Source organism: Pristiophorus japonicus, chromosome 11, assembly GCF_044704955.1.
Source record: "Pristiophorus japonicus isolate sPriJap1 chromosome 11, sPriJap1.hap1, whole genome shotgun sequence".
In the NCBI taxonomy this organism is placed as follows: Eukaryota; Metazoa; Chordata; class Chondrichthyes; family Pristiophoridae; genus Pristiophorus; species Pristiophorus japonicus.
Window position 1 is genome coordinate 72540717 of NC_091987.1, and position 27367 is coordinate 72568083.

General features: G+C 46.1%; 1 protein-coding gene across 6 annotated transcripts in view; it reads left to right on the top strand.

Annotated features, from left to right (window-relative positions):
- The window catches only part of spag17 (sperm associated antigen 17), a 564758-nt gene that overhangs the window by 197890 nt on the left and 339501 nt on the right, over window positions 1–27367 (top strand). For all 6 annotated transcript variants that reach the window (XM_070893521.1, XM_070893526.1, XM_070893524.1 and 3 more), the window contains one exon: window positions 2929–3083. In XM_070893521.1, the coding sequence (XP_070749622.1) occupies window positions 2929–3083 (155 nt within the window). The remainder of the gene's footprint in view (window positions 1–2928; window positions 3084–27367) is intronic.

Here is a 27367-nt window from a genome sequence, read left to right on the forward strand (position 1 = left end):
TAACCTGGAAATTCTGGACTCCAAGCTCTGCACAAAGCCCTGTGCAATGTAGGAGCCGGACACCTCCATGTTTCTTGACACTGACAAGAGGCTCTCTGACAGGCCTGCCATTAAACCAAGCATTTCTGTGTGCATGCCCATCACCCTTCTTCTGAAGCCCACCCCATCAAAGTCATCATCTGAGTCTTGTGCAGCAGAACTCGTGTGCGAACTCGCCCTCTCGGGACTGGCACCCGAGCTACCCTTTCCCCCTGGACTTGCTGCAGGCCACTTGTGCCCAGTGACTCACCATGTGCAAGTCCCACCTCTATACTCCCCTCTAGAGTTCGCACAATGCCATTTTCTGAGCTGGTGCCTGGGAGTGTCAGATCGAGTGATTGTACCTCTTCTCCATCACTCTCCTCCTCTACTATATCGGGGTCAGGCTGGCCTGCTGGCAATTCTTGGATATCTGAAAAAAGAAAGGTACAAAGGTTGAGTTGTGGTGAGGAGAGAAGGGGAAAACAAGATGTGCATTCTTACACCATCAGCAACTTGTAAGTAAGAAGAGATGTTACTATGAGTGAGAATTGGGATATGAGAAGAAGAATTAGGCATGAGCATATTATCATCAGCAATGCTTTTAACCTCGCCGCTCGCCACGGCTTCCGTGACGGCCCCACCAATGATCTCCAGCACCGTCTGCTCCAGCACAGTAAGATTTTGAAGATGTGTTTCACCCCCACTTGTCTGCTGCTACTAATGGTGGCTGTGTGCCACCTTGGTCTGCAAGAGAAAGGGAAGTTTGTCAATGAGTGTAGTGCAATGTGTTTGGGTGATGTGTGCATGTCATGGTTGAATAGCTGACATTGTATGCAAGGTATGAGATGTGGGTGTGAGGCTTGCAGCAGTGGTAAGTGTGAGAGTTTAGTGAAACTATGATTGTGAAGTATGAGTCGTGATTGTTGGTAGGTGAGTGATAAGAGTGTGGTGCATTGAGCAGTGTGTGAGGCTAGTTGGTGGAATATGGCAATTGATGATGCATTCACTCACCTTGACCACTCATGTGAGGTCATTAAACTTCTTGCGGCATGATCCGGGGCCCGGGGACAACACACGTGGCACTGACGGCTTGTGCCATCTCTTCCCACTGCCTTCTGGCATTCTGCATGGAAAGTCTCCTGTCACCCTACGGGTAGAGGATCACTCCTCTTCTGTCTACCCCCAGGACCAAAGCCTCTACTGCTGCATCAGAGAAGTGCCTTACCCTTTCACTTCCCTGTTGCAACATGGCTGAATCCCGAGCGACAATGAGGGGCTTCTGCAACAAAGCACCTCCCCTTTAAGAAGTGCAGAGAACCCAGGCAAAATTTTATAGGCCAGTAGATTGCACCCGATATTGACTCCCTTCCCTGAGCGCTGAGCCAACCAGCAGCACCTTTAGCACTTAGCTCAGCACGCCAATCATTATAATGAGCAGGAAGCACAAATTTTGTGTGTTGCCTGCACCACTTTGCACGGGTGTGGGCATATCATGCTTCTGCACGTGTTTTTAGGCCCAATCCAATTTCTTCCCCTTTGTAAGATGTTCCTCATCAAATCAAATCTGCTTTGATTAATTTCTCAGAAAAAGTTTGGCACAGTGAGAAAGAGACATTACCTGTCCCAGCAGAGGGTTTTCTGATAGCAAGTCTCTTGCTTTTATTGTGGCAGGTTTGGTTTGTGCTGCAGAATTTGCTTGAAATCTGATATGAGTCAGATTCTTCATCTTTTAAAAGTGACTCAATTGATGGCATGTTCTACTTCTCAGGCTGAAGATAAATATTACAGCTACTCACATTGCTTTGGTTAAATGCTGAAAGCCACATATCTACATCACTGCGATGAGGTATACCTCCAAAGACGCCAAAGAAATACCACATTAAATTATTAAAAGATTCTAAGTATCTCAAAATGCTTTGTCATTTTTTTTCTCGAACAGTTTTAAAGTACTAGTGAGAAGTAAGGTCCATATTAATTTTATCTACCAATTTATTCTTGCTTCTGCAAAAGTTTATGGGACCAAAATTCAGCCTCACGATAAGGCCCGTTACCGCCAGAAAGCGGCGGTGTCGAATGGCCGCCGATTTTTTTTGGTCAAATGGCTGCCGCTCGCGAAATTCATCTCTCTGGTTTTTCCGGAAGTCCCCACTTCCACCCTGCTGCTGCTGAACCCTCCTAAGTGCGTCATCAACAGGCAGCTTGGTACCCCCTCTTGGGTGCCAGGCAGCTGGCCTGGCCGGAACCCTCCCTGGTGGCCCAGTGGACCATACTAAACTAATTGCAGAACTCGCAGCAGCCCTCGCCTTTAAGTGAAGGGGAAAGACGTGGTGATGCGCCAGCCCCCACTTCCGCTCCCAGTTTGCCGGCACTCTGCTCCCGTCTCCACTTCTGCCCCAATTATGACCGACTTCCACCCTGCTGAAATAAAAAAGACAAAGAGCTGAATTTCGTGCACGAGGCCATCGCATCCATTGTGGCGGTCAAAACAGCTGAAATACAGTAAGTGCGCCCTGTTTCCGCTGGGGGGGGTGGGGGGTGAATTTCGGCCCCTACATCTTAAAAATACATTACAATGAGTAGTTTTAGCTTAAGTTACACAGTCTGTCAATGTGGTGTCTTTCTGACATTCAAAGTAGATGGTGGTATCCACTACTAGTTCCAGTGTAAACCCAGCAGTTTAGAGACCACGTGGTACACAATCCCATAAACCACACATAAGGTTACATTTCTATATAAAAGAAACGCAGGCTTCCATGTGGAAGTAAAGTTTTGCATTGACAATGAATGAAGAGTATTTGGAGATAGAGCGAATTGTACCAATCTGGCATCATCTGCAAAGAAAATGATAGCCATTGTTTTCATTTTTAACAATATAACCATGCAGTATGTATGTATGTATATTTTCAGGTTCTTCAGGAAGCTGTTCCATTTTATAGATGTATAGATACACACTCCTGTAGACAGGACAACTCTACACTACTGGTCTTGCATAACCCCATGAACAAACAGCGTCAGTGTAGACAATCCTGGGAAGCTGCCCTTCACTCTGATGTTGGGTTCAGGTATGTACTCCTGCAGACCTGGTTTTCTGTTTACGTGAAAATAGCGGGTTATTGAAACTAACGTCCTCCCGATCAGAGATGTGTTGAGAAACTTTGGATAGGATTATGCCTTTTATAATCTGTGCATAGTTTTGAGTTCAGCACTGAACTAGCTTTACCATCAGTAGGATTTGTCTGAGCGCAGATTATGAAATTAGTTGTCGAGCAATTTTTTTTCTTCAGGGCTGCAAATGGGTCTCGTGGTTTGTATGGGGATCAGGCAGAAATGCTCGCCATCATGTGTGTCTGTTATTTAATCCTGTTCATTCTGAACAGAAACCTAATTATGTATGATCCAGTATTCTAACAACAACTTAGAGCAGGGGTGATGTTTGGGCGGCAGTCTATCCGTTAAAAAAGGCACTAGCTGAAAACTGGTTAGTCGCAATTTAAATGTAAAGAGAGAAGCAATTTTAAATAGTTTAAATATATATTTTGTTTCAAACTAATGCTTGGGGCTGGATTTTCGGTTGTCTAACACCTTAGTTAGCGGCAAGAGGGAGCATAAGAGGCTTTTAGCGCCCAGACGGGAAATTCATTAGAGGCTCACCGAGGGCGCAAACCATTCACGCCTGGCTGCTGACGATCAGTGGGAGCCTGACATCAGTCCTAGTGCAATGCCCACGCTTGTGCCCCAGTCGGTAAATTAAGTGCGGCCGCCACATTTAGCGACCGCCAAGAACAATGTCTGGAAAAACAGTCGGTACAGGCTTGCAGGGTCATTAACTGGTGGCTACTTAAAGGGATGAGGAAGCTCGTCCTTTGGAGGTCACGGTCAGTGCAACATTTACACACAGCATGGTGGTGAGTCTCTGAGTTTGCAGCGATAGACAGACATACCAGTTGAGATTGAGAGAAAGTTATTTGTAAAACTTTAATGGAGGCATTACTAGTTCACCAACATCACATGCTACATGCTCTAGCAAAGCCTGGTGAAGAGAGAAGGGCTGTTGGCCATGTCGGCGGCTGAAGGAGGTGAGCCTCTAGACGTCGTGGCAAGAGCCCTTACCCCCACGGCATTACCAGTGGCAACGCACATACCTGAACCTATCCAAGGAGCAGTGTGTCAGAAGGCTGCGCTTCCGAAAGGAGGTCGTTAGAGATATGCCATCTCCTGCAGGCAAATTTGCAGCCTCTCATCGGCACTACCTTCCCGATGAGCAGGGAGAAACAGCATGAACGCGCATGTGGGTTTGCCAGGATAGCGGGCTTCCTGAGGTCCAAGGAGCAATTGACTGCAAGCACATGGCCTTGCAAGCACCATTCCAGAATACAGAGGTCTTCAGAAGCAGAAACGGATACAACTCCCTAAATGTGCAGCTGGTGTGCGACCACACGGAGCACATTTTCGCAGTTGATGCTCGCTATCCTGGAAGTGCACATTATGCGTTTATCCTTCGGTAGAGCACTGTACCACGATTGTTTCAGCCACCATGGGAAGGCCAAGGCTGGCTGCTCGGGGGCAAAGAAGCCTAGCTACCTAGCTAAATACACCCCCCCCCCCCATCCGCAATCCCACCACAGAGCCGGAGGAACGCTACAATGAGAGCCATGATGTCACCGCAACATCATAGAGCAGACAATATGGCTGCTGAAGCAGCGATTATGATGCCTGGACCACTCTGGAGGCAGCCTGCAATACTCCGCTCACCAGGTCTCACGATTCATGACAACATAAAAAATAGAAGCAGGAGTAGGCCATTTGGCCCCTCGAGCCTGCTCCGCCATTCAGTAAGATCATGGCTGATCTGATCATGAACTCAGCTCCACTTCCCTGCCCGCTTGCCATAACCCTTTATTCCCTTATCGCTCAAAAATCTTATCTATCACCACCTTAAATATATTCAAAGACCCAGCCTCCACAGCTCTCTGGGGCAGAGAATTTTACAAATTTACAATCCTCTTGAGAGAAGAAATTCCTCCTCATCTCAGTTTTAAATGGGCGGCCACTTATTCTGAGACTATGCCCTCTAGTTTTAGTTCCCCCTATGAGTGGAACTATTCATTGTGGTGTGCTGCATTCTGCACATCTTGGCCATCATGAGGGCCCAGACCTTGCCAGTGGGGATCGCAGGCCCAACACAAGAGGACGAGGAGGAGGAAGAGGACCCAGCAGCATGTCGACACCCCGAATGAACAGCAACACGACGAGGACCAGCAGCATCCACGGAGGAGGCAGCGTGCCAATATTGACGGCGGCAGGATTATTCAGCGGCGGCTCATAGAAACATAGAAAATAGATGCAGGAGTAGGCCATTCGGCTCTTCGAGTCTGCACCACCATTCAATAAGATCATGGCTGATCGTTCACTTCCTGCTTTCTCTCCATATCCCTTGGTCCCTTTAACCGTAAGGGCCATATCTATCTCTCTCTCGAATATATCCAATGAACTGGCATCAACAACTCTCTGCGGTAGGGAATTCCACAGGTTAACAACTTTGAGTGAAGAAGTTTCTCCTCATCACAGTCCTAAATGGCTTACCCCTTATCCTTAGACTATGTCCCCTGGTTCTGGTCTTCCCCAACATCAGGAACATTCTTCCTGCATCTAACCTGTCCAGTCCCATCAGAATTTTATATGTTTCTATGAGATCCCCTCTCATCCTTCTAAACTCCAGTGAATACAGGCCCAGTCGATCCAGTCTCTCCTCATATGTCAGTCCTGCCATCCCAGGAATCAGTCTGGTGAACCTTCGCTGCACTCCCTCAATAGCAAGAATGTCCTTCCTCAGATTAGAAGACCAAAACTGAACACAATATTCCAGGTGAGTCCTCACCAAGGCCCTGTACAACTGCAGTAAGACCTCCCTGCTCCTATACTCAAATCCCCTAGTTATGAAGGCCAACATACCATTTGCCGCCTTCACCGCCTGCTGTACCTGCATGCCAATTTTCAATGACTGATTGACCATGACTCATTGCACCTCCCCTTTTCCTAATCTGCTGCCATTCAGATAATATTCTGCCTTTGTGTTTTTGCCACCAAAGTGGATAACCTCACATTTATCCACATTATACTGCCTGCCATGTGTTTGCCCACTCACCGAACCTGTCCAAGTCACCCTGCAGCCTCTTAGCGTCCTCCTCACAGCTCACACCGCCACCCAGCTTAGTGTCATCTGCAAACGTGGAGATATTACATTCAATTCCTTCATCTAAATCGTTAATGTATATTGTAAATAGCTGGGGTCCCAGCACTGAGCCCTGCGGCACCTCACTAGTCACTGCCTGCCATTCTGAAAAGGACCCGTTTATCCCGAGTCTCTCCTTCCTGTCTGCCAACCAGTTCTCTATCCATGTCAGTACATTACCCGCAATACCATGTGCTTTAATTTTGCACACCAATCTCTTGTGTGGAACCTTGTCAAAAGCCTTTTGAAAGTCCACATACACCACATCCACTGGTTCTCCCTTGTCCATTCTACGAGTTACATCCTCAAAAAATTCTGGAAGATTTGTCAAGCATGATTTCCCTTTCATAAATCCATGCTGACTTGGACCGATCCTGTCATTGTTTTCCAAATGCGCTGCTATTTCATCTTTAATAATTGATTCTAACACTTTTCCCACTACTGATGTCAGGCTAACCGGTCTATAATTACCTGTTTTCGCTCTCCCTTACATTAGCTACCCTCCAGTCCATAGGAACTGATCCAGAGTCGATAGACTGTTGGAAAATGATCACCAATGCATCCACTATTTCTAGAGCTACTTCGTTAAGTACTCTGGGATGCAGACTATCAAGCCCCGGGTATTTATCGGCCTTCAATCCCATCAATTTCCTTAACACAATTTCCCCTTTAACAAGGATTTCCTTCAGTTCCTCCTTCTCACTAGACCAGTGGTTCGCAACCTTTTTGTGTTCGCGGCACACTTTCGAATACTAGAATTTTTGGCGGCACACTTGAAGGGATTAAAAGGTGAACACAGGTTTAAAAAAAAAAGCAAGTTTCAGAAAACTTAAAAAACATTTTATTAATCACAGTACATGAAGATATACAGCATTGTACACATGTATGTTATTAATTATTTTTTATTCTGAAAGTAACAATAAAATAATAAACTATAATAATTCCTCACATTAATTATAGATTAATTAGTATTTTAATGTGATACTTGAGCCTGACGTTTTTTAGTTATGTCACTAATATTAGGGCATATAACCGATAAGGTGACTCTCATTTCGTGTTCAAGTTCGATAAGTTTTTCCCGTTTTTTGCATTTGATGTTCGTAAGAGTTGAGAATCCTAATTCGCAGAGATATGATGTTGAAAACTGCATCAGATTTATTATTTTTTTTGATATTGCAGGATATTCTTCTTTAATAGAAATCCAGAACGCATCAAGAGACATATCTGAATGTTTCATTTTAAGACCGCGGTCTGTGAAAATAGAAGTCAATTCTTCTTCTTCTTGCAATGTAAAATCAAAATCTGACGTACTAATTGGAGAAAATTTATTTTTTACCCAATCATACTTCTCTACATCCAAAGATGGAAAATATTTTTTGATGTTGTCTTCTAGTGATGCCTAATGCTCTATCATGATAGGAGCAACCTTTTTAATACTGTGATTTGGTATCAAAGGGAACATTTCAAGATTTTTTTCTGTTGCTCTCTTTTTCCAGATAGAAATTTTTTTCTGAAAAGCTAATAGCTTGTCTGTAGAGGTGAGAATGTTTTCATTTTGCTTACATTCTTGTGTTAACGCTGTTACGACAATTAAATATACCTGCCAAATAGGCTAACTTAGCACACCACATTTCACTCTTAAGGTATTTGCAAAAGGTATTGTTTCCTTCTCTTTCAAAAAATACTGACAATTCTTCTTTAAATTCAAATACACGACATAAGACTTTTCCCCTTGAAAGCCATCTTACCTCTGTATGCAAAAGTAAACATTCGTGCTGTGCATCCATAGCTTTGCAGAGCTGTTTAAACAAGCGCGTTTTTAAAATCTTGATTTTATATAATTTACAATATTAACAACTTGATCTAACACAGCTTTTAATTCTAGCGGTAATGTCTTTGCAACAAGTGTTTCTCTATGCAAAAAGCAATGGGTGAATAATATATTTGGATTATGTTTTTTTGCAAGCGTAATGAATCCTTTGACACATCCCACCATAGATGGAGCACCATCCGTGCAGATTCCAACACAATGAGTCCCATTAAATTTTCAAGTCTTCTAAATATGAATTCACAGAATCAAGTATGTCTTGACCTCTAGTATTTTCTGGAAGTTCTCTACAGCACAGAAATTGGTTCAATATCTCATTTTCATGAATGAAGCAAACAAATGCTAATAATTGTGCTTTACCACTAATGTCGGTGAACTCGTCAATTTGCAAAGCAAAATTCGAGTTTGTAAGTTTCTCGGCTACATTTTCTTCAATGTTAGATGACATATCATTTATCTTTCTCTGAATTGTATCGTCAGACAGAAGAATTTTTGCAATTTTTTGTTCCACTTCATCACCAAGCATTATTTTGACAATTTTATGACCTACAGGCAAAATAAGTGACTTAGCTATAGTATGAGGCTTCATTTTCTGCGCTATTAATTCAGCAACTTCATAAGAAGCAATTTGAACCTTACCTGACACCATAGCATTTTTTTCAAAATATTTCACTTGTTTTCATTGCATTGCCATCAATCTCCTAAAATAACTCTGATCTTTTGTTTCAAGATGTGCATGTTTCGTAGTAAAATGACGTTTCAATTTACTGGGAACCATTGCACTGTTCGACAGTTTCTCGCCACACACAACACACATTGGAATGGGGCATTCTTCTTCTCCTGTCCATGAAAAACCGAACCTCAAATAATCCTCCACATATTGACGATGAGTTTTGGATTTTTTAGGATTTGGTTCGGCACCGCTTGTACTGGCGTTGGTTGTAGGCCTACTAGTGCCACGTCATTGATATCTCCTTGCTCATTTTTACGTTTTCTTATGATCAATTTGTCCATTGGGGGGGACAAACTTTATTCGTCTGAGTGATCCAAACTCCAGACAGACACAAACTGAGTCTTCCAATTTCCAAACTCCAGAGAGTCCAGACAGAAACAAACCTAGAGTTGAACATGAAGTTTTGATTTTGACTATGGTCAAAATATGCTAAAAACCAACTCTCAAAAATCAAAGGAACCGCTAGGGCGGCTAGGCCGGGTCAAATTGGATGCCGCATACATCAAAGGAGCCGCTAATTGGCGCTATATCAGATCAAAGCGTCAAAGATGCCGCCAGTCCCGGCCACACATCAAGCTGCAGATCAATAAACAAAAATAACAAAATATAAATAAGAATGTGTTTAAATGTAATTAAATAGTTTTTGACATTTTATTATAAAAACTACACTTTTTACTGCATATGTGTTAGACTCCTTTCATTTCTTTCATCCAAATTAATAATCACATTTTAAGCTTTTCACATGAACAATTTAATACTATTATTTTGGATTGGGGGTAGCCATGGCCCAAGTGCCCCCCCCGGCTACGCACTTGGTACAGACACACATACACACACAAACGTAAATATACATACACGCTTACACACACACACACATACACATACATACACACACACACACACACACACACACACGGTCTCATTCGATGGTAGGCACTCGCATTTCTCTATCAGTAATGGGAGGGAGTAAGGGGGCGGGGGTGGGGGGGTGTCGAGTACTCAAAGGAAACAAATTTTACCAAAGGATTTTGTTCTGAGTATGGACATTTAAATTGTTTGTGTGTGTTGTCTCTTGTCATTATTACTTGTACAACTCTAGAACATAGTTTTTTTGATAATAGTAGAGATAAATAGATAGTTATTTGTCAATATTGGCAATGTTTACGACAGCACTGGCGTCATACATATAGGTAGATGACATATGTGTCTGTCTGTCTCTCTCTCTCCCCCTCCCCTTCTGTTTCAGAGTTAAATGGTTTGTGTTTCATTGTGAAATCAGCTAAAGTCCACCATACTTTTGCACAATTTGGTGGCACACCTGTGAAGGGTTAACAGCACACCAATGTGCCACGGAACACCGGTTGAGAACCACTGCACTAGACCCTCGGTCCCCTAGTATTTACAGAAGGTTATTTGTGTTTTCCTGCGTGAAGACAGAACCAAAGTATTTGTTCAACTGGTCTGCCATTTTTTTTGTTCCCCATTATAAATTCACCTGAATCTGACTGCAAGGGACCTACGTTTGTCTTCACTAATCTTTTTCTCTTCACATATCGATAGAAGCTTTTGCAGTCAGTTTTTATGTTCCCAGCAAGCTTCCTCTCATACTCTATTTTCCCCCACCTAATTAAACCCTTTGTCCTCCTCTGCTGAATTATAAAATTCTCCCAGTCCTCAGGTTTGTTGCTTTTTCTGTCCAATTTATATGCCTCTTCCTTGGATTTAACACTATCCTTAATTTCCCTTGTTAGCCACGGTTGAGCCACCTTTCCCGTTTTATTTTTACTCCAGACAAGGATGTACAATTGTTGAAGTTCATCCATGTGACCTTTAAATGTTTGCCATTGCCTATCCACCGTCAACCCTTTAAGTATCATTCGCCAGTCTATTCTAGCCAATTCACGTCTCATACCATCGAAGTTACCTTTCTTTAAGTTCAGGACCCTAGTGTCTGAATTAACTGTGTCACTCTCCATCTTAATAAAGTATTCTACCATATTATGGTCACTCTTCTCCAAGGGGTCTCGCACAACAAGATTGCTAATTAATCCTTTCTCATTACACATCACCCAGACTATGATGGCCAGCCCTCTAGTTGGTTCCTCGACATATTGGTCTAGCAAACCATCCCTAATACACTCCAGGAAATCCTCCTCCACCATATTGCTACCAGTTTGGTTAACCCAATCTATATGTAGATCAAAGTCGCCCATGGCAACTGCTGTACCTTTATTGCACGCATCCCTAATTTCTTGTTTGATGCTGTCCCCAACCTCACTACTACTGTTTGGTGGTCTGTACACAATTCCCACTGGTGTTTTCTGCCCTTTGGTATTCTGTAGCTCCACCCATACAGATTCCACATCATCCAAGCTAATGTCCTTCCTTACTATTGCGTTAATTTCCTCTTTAACCAGCAACGCCACCCCATCTCCTTTTCCTTTCTGTTTATCATTCCTGAATATTGAATACCCATGGATGTTGAGTTCCCAGCCTTGGTCACCCTGGAGCCATGTCTCCATGATGCCAATTATATCATATTCACTACTTGCTGCCTGCACAGTTAATTCGTCCACCTTATTATGAATACTCCTCACATTAAGGCACAGAGCCTTCAGGCTTGTCTTTTTAACACATTTTGCCCCTTTAGAATTTTGCTATAATGTGACCCTTTTTGCTTTTTGCCTTGGGTTTCTCTGCCCTCCACTTTTATTTTTCTTCTTTCTATCTTTTGCTTCTGTCCCCATTCTACTTCCCTCTGTCTCCCTGCATAGGTTCCCATCCCCCTGCCATATTTGTTTAACCCCTCCCCAACAGCAGTAGCAAACACTCCCTCTAGGACATTGGTTCCGGTCCTGCCCAAGTGCAGACCGTCCGGTTTGTACTGGTCCCACCTCCCCCAGAACCGGTTCCAATGTCCCAGGAATTTGAATCCCTCCCTTCTTCACCATTCCTCAAGCCACGTATTCATCTGAGCTATCCTGCGATTCCTACTCTGACTAGCATGTGGCACTGGTAGCAATCCTGAGATTACTACCTTTGAGGTCCTGCTTTTTAATTTAGCTCCTAGCTCCCTAAATTCAGCTTGTAGGACCTCATCCCGTTTTTTACCTATATCGTTGGTACCTATATGCACCACGACAACTGGCTGTTCATCCTCCCCCTTCAAAATGTCCTCCGAGACATCCTTGACCCTTGCACCAGGGAGGCAACATACCATCCTGGAGTCTCGATTGCGGCCGCAGAAATGTCTTATCTATTCCCCTTACAATAGAATCTCCTACCACTATAGCTCTCCCACTCTTTTTCCTGCCCTCCTGTGCAGCAGAGCTACCCACGGTGCCATGAACTTGGCTGCCGCTGCTCTCCCCTGATGAGTCATCCTCCTCAACAGTACGCAAAGCGGTGTATCTGTTTTGCAGGGGGTTGACCATAGGGGACCCCTACACTACCTTCCTTCCACTGCTCATCCTGTTGGTCACCCATCCCCTATCTGGCTGTGTAACCTTTACCTGCGGTGTGGCCAACTCACTAAACGTGCTATTCACGACATCCTCAGCATCGCGGATGCTCCAGAGTAAATCCACCCTCAGCTCCAGTGCCGCACTGTGGTCTGTCAGGAGCTGCAGCCAATACACTTCCTGCATATGTCGTCGTCAGGGACACTGGGAGTGTTACTGACTTCCCACATAGCACAGGAGGAGCATAACATGTATCCGAGCCCTCCTGCCATGACTTAATCCCTAGATTAACTTAATTTGGCAACAACATGATAAAGGTTACCTACTGATAAAGGAAAAGAAAAGGAAGAAAAACTACTCACCAATCACCAGCCAATCATTTACCCGCTTGGCTGTGACATCACCCTCGATTTCTTTCTACTTTTTTTTTGCTCTCTCTCCCTGCAGCTGCACCAGCTGGCCTCCCCGACTCACCACGCTGCTCCCTCCGACTGATGGACCTTTTGTAGGCTTCTCTGACATCCCACTCCCCCTCCCCAACGCACCACGCTGCTCCCTCTGACTGATTGGCCTTTTGTAGGCCTCTCCAACGTCCCGCTCCGCCTTCCCGACTCACCACGCTGCCGCTCCCCGACTGGGGAAGGGAAGGCTTCACTTAAATGGAATGAGCTGAGGGATGCAACTAATAATGAGTGCGTATTGTGGCACGGTAATGCCACTTCTCCATTACAAGGCAACAGTCATACACTAGAGGCTGAAGGAAACAATCAGTGTTACATTTTATTGGAAACCCATACCTCAAACCCCCAAAACCCCAACTCCTTCAAAGAAAACACAATGGGGCACCTGCCCCTTCAAATAGTTCAACAGATGTGTTACGTTTAGAATAACTCCACAAGCCTGAGTACTGTTAGCTTAAACTGATGTGACCTTAGTCTCTCTAATAAAACTCCAGAGTGCCAAAGCAGCATGGCAGACAATCTTTTATACTCGCTTGCATAAGGTGTGCAGGTGACCCTTGGGCCTTCAATAGGTGCGCCCTCTGGTGACAAGTCTTACAAGTTTACATACATACATAACATCACTACCCGCCCCCCACCCCCCCCCCCCAAAGTTCTTTGATACAAGTTATTTACAAGTTGAGGCGGTCCAGGGCCCTTCGCTCCCTGGTTGAACACCTGAGTTTGAACCCTGGCATGGGTAAGTTGCTGCACTGCACGCATGGCTGGTCTGACCGGACTGTTGGGCATGGTGGGTTCATCCTCGTGATTGAAGGCGAGGTCGATTGCTGGTTGGGTGTGTGTTGGTGGATCGATGATGGTGATGTCCTCTTCAAGTTGTTCCTGGTTGTCAGTGAATCGCAGTTTGGTCTGATCCAATTGCTTTCTGCACGTTTGTCCATTACATAGTTTGACAATAAATACTCTATTCACCTCCGTGGCCAAGACAGTGCCAGCAACCCATTTGGGACCATGACCATAACTAAGGACAAACACAGGGTTGTTTACATCAATGTCACGCGATACAGCCGAGCGATCGTGGTACATGTTTTGCCAGTGATGCCGGGTTTCCACATGATCATAAAGATCCGGTGGACTAAGGAGAGCCTGGTTTTCAGTGCTCTCTTCATTAACAATTCAGCCGGGGGAACCCCGGTAAGCGAGTAGGGTCGTGTCCGGTAGCTGAGCAGGACCCGAGATAAATGTGTCTGCAGGGAGCCGTCCGTCATGCGTTTCAAGCTATGCTTGATAGTTTGGACTGCCCGTTCCGCTTGACCGTTGGATGCAAGCTTAAATGGAGCAGATCTGACATGCTTGATGCCATTGCGGATCATAAACTCGTTGAATTCTGAGCTGATGAAACACGGTTCGTTGTCACTGACAAGGACGTCGGGCAAGCCATGGGTGGCGAACATGGCCTGGAGGCTTTCAGTGGTGGCAGTGGGCGTGCAGGCTGACATGATTACATTTAGAGTAAGCATCCACTAGTAGTAAGAACATCTTTCCTAGAAGGGGACCATCAAAATCTGCGTGGATCCTGGACCACGGTTTGGAGGGCCATGACCACCGACTCAGTGGAGCCTCCCTTGGTGCATTGGTTAACTGTGAGCAAGCGTTACATTGGTATACGCATGACTCCAAATCCAAGTCAATGCCGGGCCACTAAACGTGCGACCTGGCGATAGCTTTCATCATGACTATGCCTCAGTGGGTACTGTGTAGGTCGCGTATAAACATTTTCCTGCCTTTCTTTTGCAAAACCATGCGATTACCCCATAAGAGACAATCTGACTGGATGGACATTTCATCTTTACGTCGGTGAAACGGCTTAATTTCATCTTGCATTTCCCTGGGAACAGCCGACCAGCTCCCATTGAAGACATAACTTTTTACTAGTGATAGCACAGGGTCCAGGCTAGTCCCGGTCCTGATCTGGTGAGCCGTGACGGGTGACTCCTCGCTCTCAAAAACATCCATGACCAGAAGCAAGTCTGCAGGTTGCGCCATTTCCACCCCGGTGGTGGGCAATGGTAGCCGACTGAGGGCATCAGCACAGTTCTCCGTGCCTGGCCTGTGGTGGATAACATAGTCATAAGCGGACAATGTTAGTGCCCATATTTGGATGTGGGATGAAGCATTGGGTTTATACCTTTGCTTTCTGAAAACAGCGAAATGAACCGGAGTCCAAATAGGAATTGGTGCATTTTCTTAACCCCGCATAGGCATGCCAGCCTCTTTCTTGACCATACTGTAGGCTCTTTCAGCCTTAGATAGACTTCTAGACACATATGCAACCGGTTGCAGTTTGCCTGATCCATTGCTTTGCTGTAACACACTCCCGACCCCATACGAAGATGCATCACAAGCTAGCACTAAACGTTTATACGGGTCATACAATACAAGTAACTTGTTAGAACATAGCAGGTTTCTGGCCTTCTCAAAGGCTGTCTCTTGAGATTTACCCCAAACTCAGTCGTCACCCTTACATAGCAACATGTGCAATGGTTCCAGCAAAGTGCTCAACCCGGGTAGAAAGTTACCAAAGTAGTTGAGTAATCCCAGGAACGAACGCAGCTCCGTCACATCCTGTGGTCTGGGTGTGTTCTTGATGGCCTCTGTCTTTCAGTCCGTGGGTCTGATGCCATCTGCCGCAATCTTTCTCCCCAAAAATTCGACCTCTGGCGCCAGGAACACACACTTGGAGCGTTTCAGCCTGAGTCCCACTTAGTTGACTTAGAACCTCTTCCAGGTTGTGTAGGTGTTCGATGGTGTCATGACCGGTGATCAGGATGTTGTCTTGAAACAATGGTGCGCGGAACCGATTTCAACAGACTCTCCATGTTTCTCTGGAAAATGGCAGCAGCTGAGTGAATCCCAAAAGGGCATATGTGGTATATAAACAGTCCTTTGTGCGTGTTGATGCATGTCAATCTTTTCAAAGATTCAGCCAGCTCCTGTGTCATGTAAGCGGAGGTTAGCTCCAATTTAGTGAACGAATTCTCCCCTGCTAACGTTGCGAACAGGTCATCCGCCTTGGGTAGTGGATACTGGTATTGTAACGAGACTCGGTTGATCGTTACCTTGTAGTCTCCGCAGATTCTGAACGTGCCATCGCTCTTCAACACCGGAACAATTGGGCTGGCCCACACGTTGAACTCAACTGGCGATATGATTCCCTCTCGTTGAAATCTGTCCAGTTCGATCTCGACTTTCTCCCTCATCATATATGGAACCACTCGAGCCTTGTGATGAATAGGCCATGCATCAGGGACTAGATGGATCTGCACCTTGGCACCTGTGAAGTTGCCGATGCCCGGTTCAAATAGCGACGGAAATTTGCTCAGCACTTGAGCGCACGAGGCGTCATCCACCAAAGATAGTGCTTTGATGTCATCCCAGTTCCATCGAATCTTTCCTAGCCAGCTTCTGCCAAACAGCGTTGGGCCATCGCCTGGTACAATCCACAGTGATAAGTCATGCACAGCTCCATCGTACGATACCTTCACTGCTGCACTGCCAATGACTGATATGAGCTCTTTGGTATAAGTGTGCAGCTTTGTATAAATCGGGCTCAATTTGGGCCTTTGTGCCTTGTTGCCCCACAGTTTCTCAAAAGCCTTCAAGCTCATAATTGACTGACTCGCCCCCGTGTCCAACTCCATGGAAACTGGAATGCCATTTAATTTGACTTCAGCATTATAGGAGGGCTCTTGATGGTGAAGGTGTGTACCCCATACACTTCTTCTTCCTCGGGTTGAGTTGCCTCTCTTACTCATTCTGCATGATCCACTTCGGATCGACCATCTTCTGCCGACTCTGCCACATGGTGAGTCACAGCACGTTTTCACATTCGCAGGAGGTGCCCCATTGTTTCGCAGCCTTTGCACATGTAGTGTTTGAATCGACATTGATGGGCTCTATGATTACCTCCCCAGCGCCAACATGGTGTTAATGGATTCGCATTCACGCCCCACGGTGGACTCTGAGTCATCCTAGGTCTTGCAGCTGTAGATGTGTAGGCCCTGCCATGTACAGTTCCGCCTGCTAATGGCGTTATTTTATGCACAGTACTTTCCGGTGAGCTTCGATGCTGAGACAATATCAGTTTAGCATTATCGTTCATGGACATGAAAGCCTGGGCTGTCGTGATGGCCTTGTTCAAATCTGGGGATTCGGCAGACAGCAGCTTGCAAAGAATGACCTCGTGGCTGATTCCAAGCACAAAAAAATCCCGCAGCATTTCCCCCAAATATCCAGCAAAATCGCAAGATTCCGCAAGGCGTCTTAGGTCGGCGACATAACTCGCCATGTTCCGGCCCTCGGAGCGATGGTGCATATAGAAGCGATACCTGGCCATTAAGATGCTCTCCTTCGGCTTGAGATTTGTTCCCGAACCAGCATGCACAACTCTGCATATGTTTTTTCCGTTGGTTTCATCGGTGCTAGCAGATGCTTGATGAGGCTGTATGTTGTAGACCCACAAACGGTGAGGAGAATCACCCTGCGCTTGATCGCTTTATCGTCCACATCCAGCTCGTTGGCAAGAAGTACTGGGCGAGACGTTCAACGAAGGCTTCCCAATCATCACCCTCTACAAATCGCTCAAGAATACCAACGGCAGCCATAACCGCGTGAAAGTTCGTGACCTGTTACTTGTAGCCAATTGTTATGTTTGGAATAATTCCACAAGATGAGTACTGTAGGCTTAAACTGATGTGACCTTAGTCTCTAATAAAACTCCAGAGTGCCAAAGCAGCATGGCAGACAGCCTTTTATACTCGCTTGCATGAAGTGTGCAGGTGGCCCTTGGGCCTCCAACAGGTGCGCCCTCTGGTGGCAAGTCTTACACAGTTATAATGTTTACATACATAAGATGAATAATATTTACAACATATGTACATAGACCCCACCCCCTCAAAGAAAACAAAATGGGGCACCTGCCCCCTCAAATAATACAACAGATGAATAACATTTACAGCTTTTCTGCATAGGACTTGGGCATTTCCCACCCATCTGCCTCACCTCCCCCCCCTACCGCCCCCTCTCGCCTACTGCTCCTCCTCAATGAGACTTCAGTATCTTCAGCAAGGCTGCTTGAGGGCTGCTGTGTGTCTGAGGGAGACAGGAAATATGGCCTAGCACGATGCCCTGGACCAGCTCTGGGCCTGGAAGGCCCAGCTGCTGACAGCACCGTCTGAGAATGGGCGGCAGCAGTGTGGGATGGCTGTGGTGCAAAGGTGGAATGGCAGTGTTGGGAGACTGAATGTTATCTTCCTGCGAGAGGGCATCATGTTCCATCTCAACCTACTGCCTACCACTCCCCTGGGGCAGAGCCTCAGCATCCGGAGAAATCTGGTGGAGCGCAGATTGCTGGCCTACTTCAGCACCGTTAGCTCCCCAGACATGATGGCTGCAGTCAATGCTTGCATGGCATCAATTTGACCCTGCATCAGAGCATGCAGCACATTGATGCCAGCAAGCACTGATGACATGGTAGAATGTAGATGTTGCGTGGTCTCGGCCTGCCGCTCAATGGTTCCTGCCACGTCAGCCATGACCCATGCTATCATGTCTTGGACCCCAGGGTCACTTGTGGCCTCCAACATCCATTGTAATCTACCAAGGATAGGCTCGATGGGAACCCGAAACACACATGCCAAGGTTGAGAACGCCATCGCCACATTCAACGCAAGTGCATTCACGCTCTGTGGGATCCTCATCAATGCACCCATGAGCTCGTGGTGTATCTGCATTGATTCCCTAGACATAGCCTCCAAGTTCCGGTCCTCATCTGCCTGCCTGTGAGCAGGACTCATGGGCTGACTTTCCCTTTAGAGAGCTGGTCTCCGAGCTTCCCCTCGTGCTGAGCATTCATGCAGGCCGCTAGGGCCAGGAGCTTCAGGTTCAGCCAAACCCGGGAAGACGGCCTCTTCCATGGAGGAGCACTTCCCACTCGATGCAAATATGGACGTCTCGCCATGTCCCGGCACACTGCTCTCTACCTCTTCCCCATCGTCTGACGATGGCCGACGGCTTTTCTGGCTCATCATCTGTAAGTACAACGCAACAGAAGTGCAGTTATCAGCTGGAGAGAGGGCAGGAAGGCAAGAAGAAAGTGGGCATCGTTATTTTGCAAAGCATGTAGTCTCAAATCTAAGGGGACTCACACAAAAAGCCCATCTCATTCACATACTGTCACTGTCCAGCGGGGGTTCTTCCTTCCCGCCCTCCACCGCCACGATTGCAGCGCCCAGGTGGGCGGACACTCGCTCCTCCACATCGGTCGGGTCCTGGCGGTATGGCTGGCCCTCTCCCTGATGATGCAGCTGACTCATATTGTGCGTGAGTTTGACCAGCAATGCCAATAGCAAAACGTTGTTAGTGGCTGTGTAGATGCTGGTGTGCCACATGTGTCTGCGGTAAGGTACTCGCGAGTAATATGGCGAAGGTTGCATATCTGCATTTCATCCTGCGTGGCATCGCATACTGGATGTGTGAACGGTGAGTCTGGGGCACAAGTAACTACCAGTAAGTATGAGGCTCAGGACTGGGACTACATATGAAGAGTTGAAAGGTGCTGCTAGGTGGGCTCAGGCTGAGTAAGGAGCCAGAAGGTGAGAGACGCTTAGATGGGCAGGGCATGTCTGATAAGGTGATGGAAAGGTCTCAGGCTGGCTCCAGCAAGGAGGAGCATGACCTGGTAGACAGAGAGAAAGGGTAGGCACTGCAAAGTCTTTACATTGTGTGAGACAATGAGGTTCACATGAAGGCATTGGAAGATGAATGGAAAGGGTAATCACATTGACGACCATGGTAAAGCCGTTGAATTTGTTGTGACATTGGGTCGCTGTTGTGGGCACCGCGCTCTGGGCTGTAATGTGCTCAGCCACCTCCCTCCAAAGCCTTCTCAAATCCTGAGGTGCTGCCATTCATTCCTTCCAAGCTGGAAGGCATCCCAGCAACTCTCCACTGCCTCCAACAAGGCATCAACATAAGAAATAGGAGCAGGAGTAGGCCATTTGGCCCCTCGAGCCTGCTCCGCCATTCAATAAGATCATGGCTGATCTGATCATGGACTCAGCTCCACTTCCCTGCCCGCTCCTCATAACCCTTTACTACCTTATCGCTCAAAAATCTGTCTATCTCCACCTTAAATATATTCAATGACCCAGCCTCCACAGTTCTCTGAGGCAGAGAATTCCTTGGATTTACGACCCTCTGAGAGAAGAAATTTCTCCTCATCTCAATTTTAAATAGGCAGTCCCTTATTCTAAGACAATGTTCCCTAGTTTTAGTTTCCCCTATGAGTGGAAATATCCTCTCTGCATTGTCGAGCCCCCTCATTATCTTATATGTTTCAATAAGATCACCTCGCATTCTTTTGAACTCCAATGAGTGTAGGCCCAAACTACTCAACCTATCTTCATAAGTCAATCCCCTCATCTCCGGAATCAACCTAGTGAACCTTCTCTGAACAACCTCCAATGCAAGTAGATCCTTCCTTAAATATGGAGACCAAAACTGTATGCAGTACTCCAGGTGTGGCCTCATCAATATCCTGTACAGTTGTAGCAGGACTTCTCTGCTTTTCTACTCTATTCCCCTTGCAATAAAGGCCAACATTCCATTTGCCTTCCTGATTACTTGCTGTACCTGCATACTAACTTTTTGTGTTTCTTGCACAAGGACCCCCAGGTCTCTCTGTACTGCAGCACTTTGCAATTTTTCTCCATTTAAATTATAATTTGCTTTTCTATTATTTCTGCCAAAGTGGATAACCTCACATTTTCCCACATTATACTCCATCTGCCAATTTTTTGCCCACTCACTTAGCCTGTCTATATCCCTTTGCAGATGTTTGTGTCCTCCTCACAATTTGCTTTCCCACCCATCTTTGTATCATCAGCAAACTTGGCTACATTACACTCAGTCCCTTCATCCAAGTCATTAATATAGATTGTAAATAGTTGAGGACCCAGCACCGATCCCTGCGGCACCCCACTAGTCATTGCCAACTGGAAAATGACCCATTTATCCCGACTCTCTGTTTTCTGTTAGTTAGCCAATCCTCTATCCACCCCCAACCCTGTAAGCTTTTATCTTGTGCTGTAACCTCTTACGTGGCATGTTATCAAATGCCTTCTGGAAATCCAAATACACCACATGGTTCCCCCTTATCTACCCTGCTCGTTACATCTTCAAAGAACTCCAGCAAATTTGTCAAACATGATTTCCCTTTCATAAAACCATGCTGACTCTGCTAGATTGAGTCATGTTTTTCCAAATGTCCCGCTACTGCTTCCTTAATAATGGACTCCAGCATGTTCCCAATTACAGATGTTAGGCTAACTGGTCTATAATTTCCTGCTTTTTGTCTGCCTCCTTTTTTAAAAAGGGCTTTACATTTGCGGTTTTTCAATCTGCTGGGACTGCCCCAGAATCCAGGGAATTTTGGTAGACTACAACCAATGCATTCACTATCTCTGCAGCCACTTCTCTTAAGACCCTAGGATGTAAGGCATCAGGTCCAAGGGACTTGTCCACCTTTAGTCCCATTATTTTACCTAGTACTACTTCATTAGTGATGGTGATTGTATAGAGGTTCCTCCCTCCCTATAGCCCCTTGATTATCCACTATTGGGATGTTTTTAGTGTCTTCTACCGTGAAGACCGATACAAAATATTTGTTCAACGTTTCTCCCATTTCCCTGTTCTCCATTATTAATTCCCCAGTCTCCAGGGGACCAACATTTACTTTAGCCACTTTTTTCCTTTTTAAGTACCTGTAGAAACTCTTACTATCTGTTTTTTAATTTCGTGTCAGTTTACTTTCATAATCTATCTTCCCTCTCAATCATTTTTTTTAGTCGTTCTTTGCTGGCTTTTAAAAGTTTCCCAATCCTCTGGCCTCCCACTAGTTTTGGCCACATCGTATGCCTTTGTTTTCAATTTGACACCTTCCCTTATTTCCTTAGTTAGCCACGAATGCTTATCCCTTCTCATTAGGATATACTTTTGTTGCGAGTTATGAAATATCTCCTTAAATGTCTGCCACTGCTCATCAACCATGGTCTACTTTCCCAGTTCACTTTAGCCAACTCTGCCCTCATACCTTTGTAGTCTCCTTTATTTAAGTTTAGGACCCTAGGGTCAAGGGTGGTGAGTGAGAAGTGGGTAGATAGCTGGCGTCCTGTTTGCTCCTCCATTTTCACGCTCTGAAGACTGGAGCTAGAACTGTGCATGCGCAAACTTGAGTTGCTGCACCCTTAAGACTCAGCTGTTCCCAGGATCTGACTGAGTTCTGCGCATGCGCAATGGGTCCGCCAAATTTATCAACCAAACTTTTGTTATCGCACCCTCCAACTGTAGTGTGCAACGTCTGATTTAGCGCCCCTGTCAAATCTGCCGAATTTCTCGACGGAAGGCTCAAACTTTTTCAGGACGCTAAAATTACCACTCCGCCTGGGATACCGCCCCAACTGAGTGTGACCGAATTTCTCCCCCTTGGAATATTAATGATGTTTTTCCCACTATAGTTAGCTATGTTTTTCCACTGTTTCTGGATCAGACCTCTAAGGGACTCGTTGTGAAATGGGAGAACTAGCAGAATCATTCTTACCAATATCACAGAGATACTGAGTGTATAGAATCTCTAAAGCCCTGATTTAACTCAGGACACAAGTATGGAATTGGGGGGGGGGGGGGGGAGAAAGAGAGAGCGAAAAGCTATCATGGCTGCATTGGTGTGAGATCTGGGCCATTTTAACCTCCAAGCCTCATCATCACATTCTATGTCGGACTCTTATCCAAACAAGATGGGGAGGCTGACTAGAACGAGCAGGATTTAAGGTGACAAGAGGTTACCGCCAGGTACCCATGCAAATGACCACTTGCACTAAAGATAGTCAGAGGAGGAGGAAGCCCGGACAGGAGTTGCCCAAGATTTCCTTGTGGGGCCCAGCGGAGCACTCCTGCACTTGCTGGCCCATAAGGAAACCATTACAATTGTAAAAAAAACCTTGCTTTGCTGGGCCTCTTCTGGCACCAGATCCACCTGCTTCCAGCTTTCTTCAATGTGATCCATACAGTGTGCGGCTTATGCGGTCCAGACTTAAAATTGTGTTGTGTCCGAATGACGTAATCAGACCCTGATTTTGTAATATTTATGAGGTTCTCAGGTTCTCATCTGCCTGCAGTGACTACCTCTTGTGCCTCCCGAAAACCAGGAGTTAAATTGCGGTAGGCTGAATCACAGTACCAACGGGGAAGGGGGTGGTAATTACTCTCCCACTATTTTAATCCCCTACACTCTTTGGGTGCAGGGTAATACAATTAGGGCTTCAGAGCTCTACAGAACATTAATATTTTTGCAGATTGTTCTATTTTCTATTAGAATGCCTGAAGTCAACCTGCATCATGGAGACAGCAATGTCAGTGTTAAGCAGAGTTATCCATAGGGTTGCAGGGGCCAATCAGGATATTGAGGAGAATGCCTGCTCCTTCTGGCTTCACAGCAATGCATTTTTTTAAAATAATTTTGATTTAATCTTTTTGTTGGTGGCCGCTGCTTAGGACGCTGACGAATCCAGAGCAGAACCTGGCACCTACTCCGCGATATTTAATTTCTGCATTGGGACTTTAAACAGGCATTAGGCGTCCTATTTATATATGTAACAGGCCTATTGCCTGTTGTAGGTGGCCGCCGGAGATGCCTGAAAAATGGTCTAACCCAATGTCGACAGAAATGTTTTTCAGGTGTTCTGAAGGTCCAGGATGTTGGTCCCCAAAATTGAGCCTCATTGCACCTACTTTACACTTATAAAATGGGTGCAATGAGGCCCAATTTCTACCCCTCTCAATCCAATTTCCAACATGTTGGAGCTGAATAAGATAACCTGTTGTAATTGGATCCCAAGCCTCCATTGCAGCTGTGTGATCATCCACAAGAAATCCATCAATTTTCCCAAGGTATGTGCTGCAGATGGATTCAAGTTGCCACCATTACACAGTAGACTGAAATAGCAAGAAGTAAACCTGCCCCACAACACAGATACAATTAGAGGACTCTGGCACACATTGAGCCAGACTTGCAGAGAGTTTTTGACTCCAGGAGATGATCATGCTCAAGAAAATCTTTTTTCTAAGAAAGCCCTGTAGGTGCAAATCCATAAGGTGTGTAGCTGAGGACGGTATGAGCTATTCCTCTGCCCTGCTCTTCCTCAGTGCTTCACTCGGTGCACTCTCCTCAAACTAATACCTAATTATCTAGGATGTACCTGTGCTGGTCATTGCAATGTGAAGTAAGTGACACAGGCTGCTGGAATGTATTAGTTTATTGGGTGGCCCAGGAAGCTGCGTGCTTCTGGTAACCTGTCTCGAGGAACAGAAGAGGAGGAAATGTTAGAATACTACTTGCAAGACATTCCTTTAAACAATGCTTACATGGCAATGTACTGTGTCACTTTCTGTTGTACTTGAGTATATACCTCTGTGACATTAATTGAGAGAGTTATGAATGAAGGACAGAACAAATGAAACACGTACTAACCCTCAATTGAGGAGAGGCTTCCAGCTTTACCTTGCCCCATTCCTTGTATCTGCTCATAATCGATGATGTCCATCATGACTTCCTCAAAAGATGCCAGTGGCATTAGATTAGTGGATTAGTAGATTAGTGGTACAGGTTTGCTGTCTCCTATAGTGAACCAATTTGGTCTACAAACAATAAAATATTGTTCAGATGATGTAAGTTTGAAAAGCATATAGATAATGACACTGATGTGACCATCACGCGTCCGTGTGCATATATCAGCTGGAATTTTTATACCCGAGTGTGCGGTTTTGGGGGAAGGTCAGCAATAAAAATCCCAGAAATAGCGAGTGCGTCTGGAACCTGCTGTCATCTCACCTCGTGCATTTATCTAGGGCAGCTTTGAAGGCACGGCACGGATCCGATCAGCAGAGGTGGGCGACCTCATTTAAACCATTAAATGCTTGTTGAAAGACGCTTAAGAGTGTTTTTAACGCCAGCTTTTGACCTTACCTGCAGGAGCACAGGATTCACGGAGGTCGGGTATCTCGCCTGTGATGGGGAGGCAGAGATCAGTGGCCATTGGCATGTTCATTCAATTACCGCTGGGAAGTGCACATAAATACTGCAACATTACACCTCATTACTTGCCTGATGGAAAGGCTCTTGCTCACTCCATTTTGTCCACAGATTTGGGGTGTCAGCAGCCTGCAGGTCATTTTTAAAACCTGGCAAGCCACTCTCATCACATAGCTACTCACTATCACAATATTGAGGGATTGTGACTCACGTGGCTCATGACACCATTGCAGACGCCAAGTACTGAAGCCAAGGAGTTTTATACTGAGAGCCACATATCCACCAGATGTGTCATAGAGCAAACAATGGGCATGCTGAAGATGCGCTTCAGATGCCTTGTCAGATCTGGAGGAGCCCTTCAGTACGCACCAGCCAAGGTCTCCAGAATCATTGTCGTCTGCTGCGCGCTGCACAACATAGTGTAGCAGCGAGGATTGGAGCTGCAGGAGGAGCAAGGCGCACAGCCTCTTCAGACGAGGAGGAGGAGCAGCAACCGGTGGAAGATGAGGAGGAGGAACCTGAGATGAAGATGGGACCAGCAGTGGCGTACATTGCTGCCCAGGATGGCCTCATCATGGCCAGATTTACTTAACTTGCTCCAATGCTGCCACATGCTGTACTAAGGACCTTTCCCCCCCCCCCCCACCCCAACAACACCATAAAGCATCCCTACAATGATCAAGCCATTCCTTTCACCCAAAGCCTCAGTCATCAAGGTTAAGTAATGTCTCACCATTCACTACAAATGACAGTCACCTCCAAGGTTTGAGGCAAAAATGGACAAGACCTAAAAGTGGTGCAAAGAAAAACATTTATGTGTGTCATCAAAATAACTGAAACTTAAAATAAATATTTTTGATATACCCACATGCATCTACTTTTGTGTCATTTTTCTTTTCCGAGTGCTTTTATGAGGTGCAACCCTGTGGCTTCAGCAGAGGCAGGCTGCTCGCATCCCTGCTGCGACTCGTTGGACACTTTTGGCGGACGTCCTCTGGGTTTTGAAGCCTGTGACGGCCCCACCAAAGTCTGCTCCTCCTGCGACTGTACAGGGGCAGACTTGGCTATCGGGATCCGAGGAAGCATGTGGGGCTCTGACTGAGGGGGAGGCAACAGGGGAGAAGAGCCCCCACTTCCATGTCCCTTCTCGCCTGCATCCCTCTCATGGGCCACCCGCACATCCCTGCTAGCAAGGAGCTGCCGAACACCTGGTTGCACAGCAGTGGGGCGCTGAACGCCCAAGTCTATGTTTCTATCCCTCCTTGAGAAGTGGTCTATGAGCACCTGTCATCTGTTGGCCACAGCTATCATGCGCTCATGTGACTGGCGCATTTGCTGCTCCATGCAAATGGCTATTTTTTCCATGATACATCGTCACCATTGTCTGTGACATGGTGGTGCTCATGTTGGAGATGGACTCTTCCATTCTCTGAACATTTGCAGACATCACAGCTGTAAAAGATGCCAGTGCCTCCTGCAATTGTTGCTGCCCCTCCAAGATCACCCTCTTTTTCGATGGCCCCCCGAGGCTCAGCTTCTGCGTGCAGCTCAGCAGAGCTTGGAGCATCCTGCACCCTCTGGCGAGGAGTCACCACTGCTGTCCCTGTTAACACCACCTGCTCTTGCTCATTTGTGAATTCTGAGACACCAGGTGACAACACTACTCAATGGTGCACAGGACCCACCGAGCTGTGCATATTTGCACTGGTGCTGGGTGCGCTTAGGTCTGCAGATGGTGCACCCTCAGAGATTGGAGGCTCCTCTGAGGAGTCATCTTCCTCCTCTAGCTGGACAGTGGAGGGGGCACTTGATGGGCCTGTGGGAGAGTAAAGAGATGAATTGGAATGTTATAATAAGAATGCACATAATGGCATTTCTCTGGCTGCTGACATCAGTCACCATATGAGTGACTGTTGTATGCCATGTGGCTTTGAGATGTGATTCTGTCACCAGGTTGCTGGGATGTCCCCCTCCGTCTCCCACCGCTGGTGTTATGTATGTAAACATTACCAATGTGTAAGACTTGTCACCAGGGGGTGCACCTGTGGGAGACCCAAGGGTCACCTGCACACCCTGGGCAAGCAGGTATAAAAGGCGTCTACCATGCTACTTCCTCACTCTCGAGTTACATTGAAGAGACCAAGGTCACAACAGTTTGAGCTTACAATATACAGTCTTGTGGAGTTATTCTGAACATAACAGCTAACATCTTTCCAACTCCTGAGATCTCCAGAACCCCCTCCTCTGCTGCTGTTAGTTGGCTGAAGACTGGAGGGCCACCTCCGGTCCTCTATCTCTCCCACGTATTCTGAGCTCTTTTCTCCTGCAAGGAAGGAAAGAAGAGAAGTTTGAGTGAGGGCGATTGAATAGGGTGTAAGTAATGGATGGATTTCATCTGTAGAGGGTGACAAGAGAGAGTGGTGTGACATTGCCAAATGGCCTCCTTCTGTGGTGTTACTTGCTATGATTGCATTAGGAGCGTG